Genomic DNA, 15,787 nt, shown 5'->3' with positions numbered 1-15,787 from the left:
GAAAAGGTTCATAATCAGCACAGCAGTGCCACTTCAGTTACCTCATCTGTATTCATGATAAATGAGCTTGGTCATAAGTACATGATCATATGTAACGGAAGGGCAAGGTTTGCTTGCAGTTTGAAACTTCAACAGTAGATGGCATTGAAACCTCTGTCAAACTACTTCACCAAATAATTTTTGGGCAACGGAATGACAAAACCTGGGCTCTGTTTTATCAATAGTGTGAGAGAAGGGAAATGCCCATAAACTATGTACAAACATTTCTTAAAGTGTGGGAATTAACAGCAAGTACTACATGAAAATGCAAACCTGTAACCATGCTTTCATACAACCCCTTATGGTAGAAAGGTTGCTTTACTGCTGAGGTACTGTCCACCGTATAGATTTAGGTGTGCTACACTGGGGTCAATTCATCGTCATTGCTAGAACAAAAAAAAAAAAAAAAGAACAGGGAATCAACTTTGATGGAGAGCATTTGGTTTACCGCACATAATGTTTATTGCGTGTATAATTAACAATTTTGTCTTTCATTAAAGAGCTATGACAGGGAAGTATACATGCATATGGGAACTTCTGAGTTCCTGAAAGTATACAGATCATGCATATTTATGCATATGACTCCTAGAATAACCTGACTACCCTACACTGTCTACCCCACCAAACTGTCTCTACATAACTACAGTACAAGTTCATCATTGTACTGTAACTACCTGCCATTTGTATACCATATTTTCCAGGCTGTCGCAACACATTTGCATCTATCCAAATGTGTCATGAAAAGGAAAAAAGTCATCACTTTATAAGCTGCATTTCTTCTTGAAACATGGTGCTACTGCTTCTTGCAACATCATGCAGTGATTAAATTCATCTTACTTCATGTACTTATAATGATACCATGTTAGCAAGCAGAAGCTCATGGGCTTATTAATGTAATAATACAAGGTACAAATAACCCAAGACTTCTTGTCACCACTGAACAGATGAAAATGTCAATGTGGAGCTATAAGTGCACTTTTACATCACTGAATATATATATACCTTTTTGAAAATGACTGTACATTTAAACATGATAGACAGCCTTACCTTAGCCTGGCCGTCCTCCTTGTTGCAGTTCTGGCTGTGTCACAAAGTGCAAACAAATCAAGTAGTGTGAAGGGAATTCCCTATGTTTTATTCAGGGCCTTAATAAAGATTTTTCCCTATCTTCATTCAAGATTGTGGTCTTTCAGTTTGAGAGCATGGTTTATTATTGTTGCTCATTCTCTGCAACCTTTTTTTTTTTTTTTTACAGAGGTTGGCATCCAGCTTAATGGTGCATTACACTATGTAACATTTTTACTTTTGTTTTGTTCCTGGGTACACAGTGTGTTTTCCTAACCTGTTATGCCTTAAATAAATAGAAAATAGCTGTTATTCCACAGAAACTTTGCTTCTGTGATCAGGACAATGATATTTTGAAATTTGTCTGTTTTCAAGAATATTCTCGATTCGCCTTCACTACTACTGAGTAGTCTTCTAGAATATTGTTTAACTGCTAGAACTGCCCAGAATTTTCTAGAAGTTTCCAGAATTATCTAGAAACTTTTAGAACTTTCTAGAACGTTAAAAAAAAATAAAATCAAAGTTTGTGCTGAATGTAGTCATTTTTCCATAGACTTTAGACATAAGCAGTTGAAATATAACACTTAGAAGCCAGGAACAAAAACTGTGTTACATAGTGTTATCACCATCTTCTGCTCCTGAGTGTAGATCAAACAGTACTTTATTTAGGTCTGTATACAGGAGCAGCTTGTAATGCATGTAGACATTACCATCTTGTGGCTGTAGATGATCATGCAGTTTTTGATATATGTCATTTCAAAATGTAAGTTGCAGGACCAGCCAAACAAGTTAAAAAAAAAAAAAAAAAAGCAGAGTGAGTTAAAGTTTGGAAAATATAACAATGCGGACATGGTAGTTTTCAATTAGGCTCTTCTGAGCTCCCCATTTCTCTCATTAATTGTTTTCTAAATGCAAACCGTCACTGTTTTGTGCTTTATTTTCATAAAGTCTTGACTCTCTTATTGCCAACTGTGCAACTTAATTTTAATTAAAGCTGTAAAGGTATTTCAGTTTTGTCAGGGAAAGAATATATCTGAAGAAATACAGTGACCTTTTTGGAAGAGCCCAGACCCCAAAGGCACCCCCATAATACCAAAGTTGGTCTCTGCTAAATATTACTCCCCCCAGATGTTTTTGGTCTCTATTTCTGCTGTCAGTGCACTGATCCACAGCAAAGAAGGAAGTCACTCTGCTCTCCTCCTGATGAACTTTTATCCCTTTTGTGAATTGTTTTTATTCATTTTGTTTTCTTGCAAACCCCAGTCAAAAAAAGTTAGAACTGTATGGGACATGCAAATAAAAAAATAAAATCCACAGCAATTCTTACATTTATTTTGATGCGTTTCATTGTAGACGGTATGAACCATAGATATTTAATTTTTTGTGTGGTCAACTTCATTTCAATTCATTTTATCTCAACTTTGATTTTAGGGTTGTAATTTTACATTTTACGTGTTTTTGCACATGCTGCCTTTAACTGTTCTGTACTTGGATGAGGCAGAATTTCTTACAGTTCTAACTTGCTTCCAGGTAGTTTTTATTTTCCTCTGTCTTATTTGTGTGCATGTGATGAAGGCTGAAATATTTACAGGTGGGCATATGACAAGCCTCGATAAGTCCCTTTTGGTTTTTGTTTTTCCTAAACTAAATTCTAAATTTGCTTTGTACAGATTAATTTTTCAGCTTTTCTGAGGAACGTTGAGCTGGAGGGGGTGTAGCTGCTAGAAAGGGCACTACTTTATCATAAAGTGCAATAAAGTCCTGAACAATGAACAGAATTTTAAGATGAGCTCGAAACATTGGGTTTTCTTAAGACACAGCAGCGAACAGTATCTGATCTCCATATTATTCATTACCATAAACAATTTGTAAAGCTCCAACACTCAGTCAGGAGGCTAACAGATATATCCATCCATTTTTGAGACCTGCTTACTCCAATTAAGGGGCTGGGGTGGGGGGTGCCTATCCCAGCAGTCATAGGGCGTCTAACATATATTAAATCAGATTTTCTGTATAGATGTGGAACAGAGGTTTAAACTGCAGGTTGATGTGGAGCTCTGCTGTTGCCTTTATTTTCAAATACTGTACTTTTGCGTGCACTTTACTGTCTTTACTGTAAGCAGGCGTGTTGACAAGCTTTTAACTATGCAGCCAATATGTTCTGAAAATGGAGCAGAGAATCCAGCCTGCATTATTATTATTATTTTTTTATTTTTTAATATTCTGTAAAAGGTGTGCTTTGTATGTATGCATGTGAATTTGATAGACTGATCATTTATTTATCTGTGCATTAATCGTGTAGGAGGGGTGCTCTGAATTTGATGTTTCACAAGTTTTACTCTTGCATTATTCATAATTTATCCAATCTGAGTTTTGAGGTGACTTTGAATGATGTGAAAGATTTGGTTTTTTTTTTTCTTCTTCTTCTTTTGCTCCTTCCAGTATTTTGGTTTATGGAGCTGCACTTACCACACCGGATACGGTTGATACACTCTAGAATTCATTCATAAAGCATTCATAAATCCTCTTCGTGTGCTACTACACACTCTGGAAGTATTTAATGAATGTTAAGTCTAGCCATGCTGCAGTTTGTCCACAGAGTTTCTAGTGGATATGAACAAGGTGTTTTATGGCTGTAACCAAAACTTGTATTTTACAGCATTTTCATGTTTCTTTAAAATGCTTTGCAGATCCAGTGTTCAGCTCTATTGTACAAGGTTTTACCTGTTTGCAAATAAAAAAAGAGAACACATCTGTTGCAAATTTCTTTTGGCCCCACATCCGTTTGGGAGGTGTTTTCGACACAACTCATGTCTAAGTCACTTTTTTGTTTGTTTTTCTGTTAACATTTCAATTCTGAAAGGGGCACTACATATTTTTGTTACTTTAATTAAATAAATAAATAAATGATTGCTTCTTAATCACTTAGTAATTTCAAAATTTAGCAGGTTCCAAGTCAGTTTTTTTTAATAAAATTGTCAAGATGACTTTAGCTGATGTTACAATGCACCTCTTAACTTCTGCTCTGACAAACAAACATGGGTCTGTAAAACAAAAGAACAACATACCTGAACCAATAACATACGTGATTTCCATATATGAGGTGTAAGTTCCTTCGAAATTGAGAGGAGACTCCATAGAGTCCCAGGGGGCTCCTCGCGGTGCTGCCCGCCTTCCTTTGCCCGTCATGGCAGCATACTTGGAGAAAGCATATTATATCCCAGAACTACGTCAAACATGATGCTTCATTCTTTTCAGAGGAAAGACACTCTCTCGGGTATGTAAAAAAGTTGTTAGGTGCTGCACGCAGAAACACGCAGAGTCTGGATGGATACAGAGTCTGAAAGCGAAGCCCCTTCTCTTTTAAAATCCTCCTGATGGGGTTATATGTATGCTTTGCGTTTAGCGAGAATATTAGTGTCATAGTCTTGGTCGAAATAGACACGTCTTCATTTAGCTGTATCTCTTTTTTACTCCACACAGAGCGAAGCACTAAATCCTTTGTGCTATATGCCACAAATATTACGATGGATATGAGGTTGGAGCTCAGTGGCGGTGCTGTATGCCTACCGTAATATCTTTATAAAGTTCTCTATAAACTTCTACACGTTGTTCCCATCTTCCCCCTCTCCCATGGATACGTATGTTGATCCTGCGTGAGCGGGCTTCCTTGGATAATTGACATCTGTATTGAACTCTTCCACATCAGTCACTGCTCAGCCTCCTCAACCCTGCTTGTTACGTCTTTCATGCAAAACCATCTCTAGGGTTTACAGAGAATGGTCTGAAAAAGAGAAGATATCCAGTGAGCGGCAGTCGTCTGGATGAAAATGCCTTGTTGATGTCTGAGAAGAATGGGCAGACTGGTTGAATGGGCAACCGCGTGATGCCTTCATGTCAATATGGACCAACATCTCTGAGGAATGTTTCCAACACCTTGTTGAATCTATGTTACAAAGAATTAAGGCAGTTCTGAAGGGAAAAAGAGGGTCCAACCCGGTACTAAGAAGGTGTACCGAATAAAGTGGCTGTGAGCATAGATGCTTACAATCCAGCCTTATGGTCTGCTGAGGCTCTGCTGTTAACTGTTCTCTAATCACCTTAATTGCTTCTGAAAACATGCTTGGCCCGTGTACTAGACAGTTGTGTGGGTGTGAGGAGGGCATTTAATAGAAGTAAACGTTTTTTACAATCATTTATTTGTTCTGTCGCACAAACATTCATTTATAATACTTTTGCCAAACAACACACTGTAACGGTCATCAGAAACAGGATCCGTATGAGTCCTGAATCGGCATCCTACTTCATTATGCGCAAACTCCAACTGCACACCTGCCCAACTAGCACTATATACATACGCAACTCAAATCCATTAAAGCATTGCTCCAAATTGCTGTTCGAGTCCTTTTACTTATTTTTTTTTTTTTACATAAACAAACAGCAAAAAAGGCTTCATTTCCACTCAAACAAGGTGCCCTGTGAAGTGCGAATCCAGTGTTCCACAAACTTCAATCGTTGGCTCACTTTTCCTTTGAACAGCTTTAGTTTCAAAACAAATATTCAACTTTGAATTTTAGTTGAAATACTTGACAACTTTTGGGGTTTTCTGAAGACTAGTGCAAAAAACCAAAACCAACAGAAAAAGACCTAAGACCTGCAGATACTGGGGACACGAGCACAATTTCCAAACTGTTTCTACAAATCAGAGCAAACTAAAGTCGCTTTTGCAAAATTTAAAGGCAAGCAAACCAGAGTTTTGTTATAGATGTACAATGTTGTGATCAGTGACGTCACATGAAGGCAGCATTTGTGACGTCTTAAACAAATCTTACATGGCTAATTGGGGCTAACTGAGATTCACTGCACATAAAGTAGCAAACATTCATAATACAATGATGTTTAACATCAAAATAAAAATTATATTGCACAGCTACCCAGATATTCAACTTTGCAAAAAGCAAATGCTGGATGTGATATAGCATGCAAAAAGGTGGTTATTTACAGCATAAAATGGCTAATATACAACAAGAAACCAACAAAAAACAGGTGAGGTTGAACTCAACATGGTACCGGATGAAGTACAGAACAATAGTCCCACCAGTAGCCTGCCAAAGTTTGTATCATCTGAATAAACTTATACACTGCCATTGCCATGGGAATGCAAAGACAGTTTGAGCCAATAGAAATAACAAAGGCAATAGCATAGGCCTTTAAATTTTAATGAGGTTTGGTCCATAGAAGAAAATAATTCCTGTCAAACAATCAGGAAAAAACTGAACCAGTTGTCTAACGGTTACTGTCTGTGGTTCAAGAGGCCCTCTGGGTAAAAAGCAGATTGTCTACCCATCGGTGTCCCGGCTGTCGTTGGTTTTGTCATTCACATGGTTAAGGCAAGTCAAAGCAAAGAGTTCAAAGCTCAAACTTTGGCAAGCGTAGGCAATCACCTGTTCTTTAGGTTTGAGTTGACAATCTCGGTCATGCATCAGCACTCCAGAAGAAAGTACAATCGTATACTGCATGTGTTCCGAATATTGTGACACAGAACATAAGGTGGTGCCGCATCATTACTGAAGAAACATCATTATTGCACATGCTCGTGTGAGACCTCCTATGGAGGAGCTTGAATACGCGTTTTGCCTAGTTCCATTTTGTCACCTTATGCTGAAACGTTTTTGTTTTTTGTTTCTTTTGAACGCCTGCTCACAAATCACAACCAGGCAGAAAAAAGGCTTTCAGCATTTCATCAACAAAGTTCCACGTTTGCTGATTTATCTCCTTGGTTTTTATATCATGTTGTCTGAATGTTTTCATATTAATACACTTTTTTCAGATAATGCACAGTGCAAAAAATACATTATGGCACAAACCTGGCAACATCAAAGCCTCATGGGCCTGAACACTAACAATCACGCTGAGACACATTAAACTTCATTCTTTAAGAGCCTGTCAGTCAGATGTTGATTTGGGCAACAGATAATCCATCTTTTCTTCCAAGATCAGCACGTAAATGCCAAAAAATAAAGATCCTGACTAAAATAAATCGTTCTCCCTGGCTTTCTTTCTGCTGAATAACCCTTGGCTGATGACTAATAGACCATTTTAAAATGTCTTTCCAGCTTGAAAACAACTATTTTAGCAGTAAAAATCTCCATACATTTCTCCACTGTGGCTATCATTGTTCTTTGCATTGCATCTGCTATTCAGTAATACAAGTGCCACGTGACGTTGCACTTCCACGTGAAGTTGCATTTCTGTGGCAAAGTTCAGAGTTTGTTGTCTTTGAGTGAAGTATATTCAATCACACATAAGTGTGTGTATATGTGTGTGTGTGTGTAAATCCTCTCACAAACCATGATTACACATGCATGAACACTCATTTCTTTCTCAAGCAAAGTGCTCTTAGATACAGATCTGAGGATTTGCTGCAAAAACTTTCCATATTAGGTCATGTTCTCAACTTGCTCTTTATCCTTGTGTAGCAAGATGAAGTCCGGATTGAAAAGACATTCGAGCTAGCTTGGCTAACGGGGAATTCCCCTTTGGCTGACCTGGTAGAGTTCTGGTCTTTAGTTTGAGCAGTCCGGGGTTCGAGATCCCATTGTGATCAGAGGACCTTCTTGCTACATATCTCCCCACCATTTTTGACTTCATCCCGAAGTCACAGGTGCATTTAAGCATGTTCTATGACTACCCACATCCTGCCGACAACGCCAATTGTGACCGGACAACCTTTGTGGCCGGGATGGCGGTGGGATCGAAACCCGGACTGCTCGAACTAAAGACTAGAACTCTACCAGGCCAGCCAAAGGGGAATTACCCGTTAGCCAAGCTAGCTCGAATGTCTTTTCAATCTGGACTTCATCTTGCTACACTTGTAATGACCTAAGACGATTCTGACATCAAACCCCTGGAATCAAACTGTAACCAGATTTAAGAAGACACATCTGTCTCCAGGAGCAACTTCAACCAGCTCCATTAGCAGGATGCACATCACTGAATCCACGGCGGGCACATTTCTTTCACTTTCTTCTGACTCACACACCACAAGGCAATCTGCTGACCGGCTCACTCAAAGACAATAATGCATGTGGCCAAGGGGAGCACAGGAGACTGGGCAGAGGGAGAAGGCTCAGAGGTGCACATTATCACTGTGCACAGAGGCGGTGTAAGCAATTGCACAGGTGGAGGGGAGGATGGCTGCGATGGGGGTCTCAGCTGTGTCAGAGGTCAGATGTGACGGCATTGAGGCTGGCTTTTAAAAAGATGAAGTCTAAAGCAGACATTGGCTGCTGCGCTTCCTCGCTGCCACGCGCTGACGGGCTGTAGCCACGGTGACTCCGGGAGAGATGCTGGTCTTCAAGGAACTGTGATCAGTAATTGGGTCTCTGGCAGCACCACCTGAGTCCGCAACTGGATTTAAAAACAAAAACAGATTGCTGATTTCATTTGACAACTGCTAGTGAGGTGAAACATTATAATAAATAACGCTAACACTTTACTTGAAGGTATTGTCATAATAGTAACATGCCACTGTTATAACTGTTGACATTTTTTGGGTTATCTTGATTATAACAACTTGACTTTAATCAAAATGACATGACCAGAAGTTGTCTTTGGCCTTTTCGTCTTGGGTTGTATGCCAACTTGTCATTATAACCAAATGACACTTAATGACAGCAGTCATAAATGTTTATGACATTGAGATAATGTTTATGACACTGTCATGACTGTGTCACGTAACAGTTATGACAGTATCGTGTCACTATTATGACGATACCTTCAAGTAAAGTGTTACCTAATTAACACTGCTGTAAGAAGTAGTTTTAAAGGGGAACTAAAGGATGTTTCAACCTGGGCTCTATTTTTTTCAGATGTTTTTGAGTTTGTCTTTTCCCTTTGTTTTACCTTTTTTTCAGTTAAATATGTTTGGTATGAATGGGCACAGAAGTAGGATATTGGTTAAACTTTATTTTTTTTAGATGGATGCGTCGCCTCAGGGTTTCTGGGGTATTTCTGGCTGCAAACTTCCAGATCTGTATCTAAGAAGACCCATATTGGCTTGCTGTAAAGGTGTATTCGCTGTTTTGCAGTTGTGAATCTCGCGCTGTCTCGCAGTCCGTGACTCATGCGAGAGGTCAGTTTCAGCAGAGTTCTGGTGTCAGGAGCTCAGCACTCAGAGTGTAAACCAGGGGTCACCAACCCTGTTCCCGGAGAGCACCTGCCCTGCACGTATTCCACGTCTACCTACTCAAGTCACACCTGATTTTATAAAAGTGGTGTTTTCTAACTCTTGACTGGCTGAACACACCTAATGGAGTTAATTGCTTGGGAGTGGAGCAGGGATAGTTACAAAACATGCAGGGCAGGTGTCCTCCACGAACAGGGTTGGTGACCCCTGGTGTAAACACACCTCGTGAAGTATGAACAATAAGATATTGGGGCACAGCAGAAGCCCATCACAGGTCCTCTAGATAACCCTCTCAACTTGGGAGAATGTGTCATCATCATAATCACCCATGAACTAAACTAAATAAACACCATCCACATCCTCGCTTTGCCATTGTTTACATGCGATGTGAGACAGTGGAACTCTGCTGACGCCGCAGTGCATTCTGGGACGCACAGGGGGCCACCAGGGGGATTATGGAAAATGCTGAAGTACCGAATAATATGATAACTGTTGATGCAGAAGGCAAAAGATGTAAACAAAGCTATGGTGAATCTTTGTGCATGGACACATGCAATGTGGTGTCAGTACTGTGGATTCAGGAAGAAGCCAAGGACTTTTTCAGTCAGCTAATTTTAAGACAGTTGTATTCAATAATTACATCTGGCTATGCAAAACTACAGGATGACACGATGTGATAGTGCCACATCATTGTAATGCAGGAATGTTTTGCAGAATAACTGCAGAACACAGTGTAAACATTACAGTGTGTGCCTCTATCTGTGCAGCAAAGGAAGACCAGGAGCTGTGCACTGTGAGCAGCAGATGGTACTTTGCCCCATCTGTAGCCAATGCAGAACTCTGCAGTGCGGAGGAACAAATATGTAATGAGGCCACCGTTAGTTCAGCTCTCAAAATACTACAAAAACGAAACTGTGACACTGTGCGTGGCAGATGCTATTACTGGGTGTTTATGTGGATAATAACAAACAAGGAATTACATTTATTGCACACAGAACCATCTATGTAAGGCAGCAACTCACCTTTTAAAATAACTTGGCCAATGCACGCCTAAAATGACTTAAGTATTTATGTTGTGTACATAAGTTCATCAAAATATGGGGCTGAATATTATGTTGTGCATTTCTTTTAGTTTTCTTTTACTGTCTAAATTTGAGAGCGTCGTGTGTGCCTCCTAGACACCATGTGAACTTGCAGATGATATATGCATGTTACTGGTCTATTCTGGATGCAAATATTTTTTTTCCTTTTTTTCTCGGCTGCTCCTGTTCATGATTTTAACAGCAGAAACATCTCCATCTCTCATATTCATTATGGGAATCTGGTGGATCGATAACAACAGCGGAGGTGCGAGTGTGTTATTATATGTGTGATGTCATGTGGAGCTGTGTGTGTTGTCTGCCCGTGCAATGCTGTATATGTGCCTGTACTTGTAATAACATCTATGTAACATCGTTCAGTGCACCTAATGCAATAATTGGCTGCATGCCAAAACCTTTAAACATTCATGAACTGTTGCATTATGGTGGTGTGTCACCAAGATGCCCATTCCTGCCACACTTGGTCTGTTCATGCTGCATCCAGAAAGTATTCACAGCGCTTCACTTTTTCCACATTTTTTAATGTTACAGCCTTATTCCAAAATGGATGAAATTAATTTTTTCCTCAAAATTCTACACACAATACCCCATAGCAACAATGTGAAAAAAGTTTTTTTTTTTTTTGCAAATTTATTAAAAACAAAAAACTAAGAAATCACATGTACTTAACACTGGTGGTTGGCTCTCACTGCGGTATTGTATCACTTCCTGTTCCGGAGCACAGCGGTGTTTTTCTGTATCTGTTAGCTGTTTAATCTGCACAGTTAGATTGATCTAGTTATCTAGATTATGATTTGTTTCCCAGTGTAATCTTTACGTGCCTTAACTAAAGCACTCCTTCTGCTGAATCACCTCTAAATTATTTACACATTATTCACTTTGCGTGTTTTTAGGAATCCGCTAGCTTAGCGTAGCTACTAGCTCTTAGCCGGTTTAGCATGGCGGCTTCTCCTGTCTCTCCCGCACTTTTCTGCTCTGGGTGTGAAATGTTTAGTTATTCCTCGGCCTCCTTTAGCAGTAACGGTACTTGTAATAAGTGTAGCTTATTCGTAGCTTTGGAGGCCAGGCTGGGCGAATTGGAGACTCGGCTCCGCACCGTGGAAAATTCTACAGCTAGCCAGGCCCCTGTAGTCGGTGCGGACCAAGGTAGCTTAGCCGCCGTTAGTTCCCCCCTGGCAGATCCCGAGCAGCCGGGAAAGCAGGCTGACTGGGTGACTGTGAGGAGGAAGTGTAGCCCTAAACAGAAGCCCCGTGTACACCGCCAACCCGTTCACATCTCTAACCGTTTTTCCCCACTCGACGACACCCGCCGAGGATCAAACTCTGGTTATTGGCGACTCTGTGTTGCGAAATGTGAAGTTAGCGACACCAGCAACCATAGTCAATTGTCTTCCGGGGGCCAGAGCAGGCGACATTGAAGGAAATTTGAAACTGCTGGCTAAGGCTAAGTGTAAATTTGGTAAGATTGTAATTCACGTCGGCAGTAATGACACCCGGTTACGCCAATCGGAGGTCACTAAAATTAACATTAAATCGGTGTGTAACTTTGCAAAAACAATGTCGGACTCTGTAGTTTTCTCTGGGCCCCTCCCCAATCGGACCGGGAGTGACATGTTTAGTCGCATGTTCTCCTTGAATTGCTGGCTGTCTAGTGGTGTCCAAAAAATGAGGTGGGCTTCATAGATAATTGGCAAAGCTTCTGGGGAAAACCTGGTCTTGTTAGGAGAGACGGCATCCATCCCACTTTGGATGGAGCAGCTCTCATTTCTAGAAATCTGGCCAATTTTCTTAAATCCCCCAAACCGTGACTATCCAGGGTTGGGACCAGGAAGCAGAGTTGTAGTCTTACACACCTCTCTGCAGCTTCTCTCCCCCTGCCATCCCCTCATTACCCCATCCCCGTAGAGACGGTGCCTGCTCCCAGACTACCAATAACCAGCAAAAATCTATTTAAGCATAAAAATTCAAAAAGAAAAAATAATATAGCACCTTCAACTGCACCACAGACTAAAACAGTTAAATGTGGTCTATTAAACATTAGGTCTCTCTCTTCTAAGTCCCTGTTGGTAAATGATATAATAACTGATCAACATATTGATTTATTCTGCCTTACAGAAACCTGGTTACAGCAGGATGAATATGTTAGTTTAAATGAGTCAACACCCCCGAGTCACACTAACTGTCAGAATGCTCGTAGCACGGGCCGGGGCGGAGGATTAGCAGCAATCTTCCATTCCAGCTTATTAATGAATCAAAAACCCAGACAGAGCTTTAATTCATTTGAAAGCTTGACTCTTAGTCTTGTCGATCCAAATTGGAAGTCCCAAAAACCAGTTTTATTTGTTATTATCTATCGTCCACCTGGTCGTTACTGTGAGTTTCTCTGTGAATTTTCAGACCTTTTGTCTGACTTAGTGCTTAGCTCAGATAAGATAATTATAGTGGGCGATTTTAACATCCACACAGATGCTGAGAATGACAGCCTTAACACTGCATTTAATCTATTATTAGACTCTATTGGCTTTGCTCAAAAAGTAAATGAGTCCACCCACCACTTTAATCATATCTTAGATCTTGTTCTGACTTATGGTATGGAAATAGAAGACTTAACAGTATTCCCTGAAAACTCCCTTCTGTCTGATCATTTCTTAATAACATTTACATTTACTCTGATGGACTACCCAGCAGTGGGGAATAAGTTTCATTACACTAGAAGTCTTTCAGAAAGCGCTGTAACTAGGTTTAAGGATATGATTCCTTCTTTATGTTCTCTAATGCCATATACCAACACAGTGCAGAGTAGCTACCTAAACTCTGTAAGTGAGATAGAGTATCTCGTCAATAGTTTTACATCCTCATTGAAGACAACTTTGGATGCTGTAGCTCCTCTAAAAAAGAGAGCTTTAAATCAGAAGTGCCTGACTCGGTGGTATAACTCACAAACTCGTAGCTTAAAGCAGATAACCCGTAAGTTGGAGAGGAAATGGCGTCTCACTAATTTAGAAGATCTTCACTTAGCCTGGAAAAAGAGTCTGTTGCTCTATAAAAAAGCCCTCCGTAAAGCTAGGACATCTTTCTACTCATCACTAATTGAAGAAAATAAGAACAACCCCAGGTTTCTTTTCAGCACTGTAGCCAGGCTGACAAAGAGTCAGAGCTCTATTGAGCTGAGTATTCCATTAACTTTAACTAGTAATGACTTCATGACTTTCTTTGCTAACAAAATTTTAACTATTAGAGAAAAAATTACTCATAACCATCCCAAAGACGTATCATTATCTTTGGCTGCTTTCAGTGATGCCGGTATTTGGTTAGACTCTTTCTCTCCGATTGTTCTGTCTGAGTTATTTTCATTAGTTACTTCATCCAAACCATCAACATGTTTATTAGACCCCATTCCTACCAGGCTGCTCAAGGAAGCCCTACCATTATTTAATGCTTCGATCTTAAATATGATCAATCTATCTTTGTTAGTTGGCTATGTACCACAGGCTTTTAAGGTGGCAGTAATTAAACCATTACTTAAAAAGCCATCACTTGACCCAGCTATCTTAGCTAATTATAGGCCAATCTCCAACCTTCCTTTTCTCTCAAAAATTCTTGAAAGGGTAGTTGTAAAACAGCTAACTGATCATCTGCAGAGGAATGGTCTATTTGAAGAGTTTCAGTCAGGTTTTAGAATTCATCATAGTACAGAAACGGCATTAGTGAAGGTTACAAATGATCTTCTTATGGCCTCGGACAGTGGACTCATCTCTGTGCTTGTTCTGTTAGACCTCAGTGCTGCTTTTGATACTGTTGACCATAAAATTTTATTACAGAGATTAGAGCATGCCATAGGTATTAAAGGCACTGCGCTGCGGTGGTTTGAATCATATTTGTCTAATAGATTACAATTTGTTCATGTAAATGGGGAATCTTCTTCACAGACTAAAGTTAATTATGGAGTTCCACAAGGTTCTGTGCTAGGACCAATTTTATTCACTTTATACATGCTTCCCTTAGGCAGTATTATTAGACGGTATTGCTTAAATTTTCATTGTTACGCAGATGATACCCAGCTTTATCTATCCATGAAGCCAGAGGACACACACCAATTAGCTAAACTGCAGGATTGTCTTACAGACATAAAGACATGGATGACCTCTAATTTCCTGCTTTTAAACTCAGATAAAACTGAAGTTATTGTACTTGGCCCCACAAATCTTAGAAACATGGTGTCTAACCAGATCCTTACTCTGGATGGCATTACCCTGACCTCTAGTAATACTGTGAGAAATCTTGGAGTCATTTTTGATCAGGATATGTCATTCAAAGCGCATATTAAACAAATATGTAGGACTGCTTTTTTGCATTTACGCAATATCTCTAAAATCAGAAAGGTCTTGTCTCAGAGTGATGCTGAAAAACTAATTCATGCATTTATTTCCTCTAGGCTGGACTATTGTAATTCATTATTATCAGGTTGTCCTAAAAGTTCCCTAAAAAGCCTTCAGTTAATTCAAAATGCTGCAGCTAGAGTACTGACGGAGACTAGAAGGAGAGAGCATATCTCACCCATATTGGCCTCTCTTCATTGGCTTCCTGTTAATTCTAGAATAGAATTTAAAATTCTTCTTCTTACTTATAAGGTTTTGAATAATCAGGTCCCATCTTATCTTAGGGACCTCGTAGTACCATATCACCCCAATAGAGCGCTTCGCTCTCAGACTGCAGGCTTACTTGTAGTTCCTAGGGTTTGTAAGAGTAGAATGGGAGGCAGAGCCTTCAGCTTTCAGGCTCCTCTCCTGTGGAACCAGCTCCCAATTCAGATCAGGGAGACAGACACCCTCTCTACTTTTAAGATTAGGCTTAAAACTTTCCTTTTTGCTAAAGCTTATAGTTAGGGCTGGATCAGGTGACCCTGAACCATCCCTTAGTTATGCTGCTATAGACGTACGCTGCTGGGGGGTTCCCATGATGCACTGTTTCTTTCTCTTTTTGCTCTGTATGCACCACTCTTTTTCTCTTTTTCCTGGTTCTCTCCCTCAGCCCCAACCAGTCCCAGCAGAAGACTGCCCCTCCCTGAGCCTGGTTCTGCTGGAGGTTCCTTCCTGTTAAAAGGGAGTTTTTCCTTCCCACTGTAGCCAAGTACTTGCTCACAGGGGGGTCGTTTTGACCGTTGGGGTTTTACATAATTATTGTATGGCCTTGCCTTACAATATAAAGCGCCTTGGGGCAACTGTTTGTTGTGATTTGGCGCTATATAAAAAAATTGATTGATTGATTGATTGAAGTATTCACAGCCTTTGCCATGAAGCTCAAAATTGAGCTCAGGTACATCCTGTTTCCACTGATTATCCTTGAGATGTTTCTAGAGCTTATTTGAAGTCCACCTGGTAAATTCAGTTGATTG

The 15,787-nt window shown here is 40.0% G+C and overlaps 1 protein-coding gene across 1 annotated transcript in view; it reads right to left on the bottom strand.

Annotated features, from left to right (window-relative positions):
• Nucleotides 1-7,982: 7,982 nt before the first annotated feature.
• LOC117521821 (myomegalin-like) overlaps nucleotides 7,983-15,787 on the bottom strand; it is a 150,802-nt gene continuing 142,997 nt past the window's right edge. Inside the window, exon 49 of the mRNA XM_034183170.1 lies at nucleotides 7,983-8,514. Within this exon, the coding sequence (XP_034039061.1) occupies nucleotides 8,375-8,514 (140 nt within the window). The 3' untranslated portion in view covers nucleotides 7,983-8,374. The remainder of the gene's footprint in view (nucleotides 8,515-15,787) is intronic.

The sequence above is a fragment of the Thalassophryne amazonica genome, chromosome 12 (assembly GCF_902500255.1).
Source record: "Thalassophryne amazonica chromosome 12, fThaAma1.1, whole genome shotgun sequence".
NCBI lineage: Eukaryota > Metazoa > Chordata > Actinopteri > Batrachoidiformes > Batrachoididae > Thalassophryne > Thalassophryne amazonica.
Note: the sequence above shows the minus strand (reverse complement) of the source record. Positions and strands in the feature narration are given on the sequence as shown.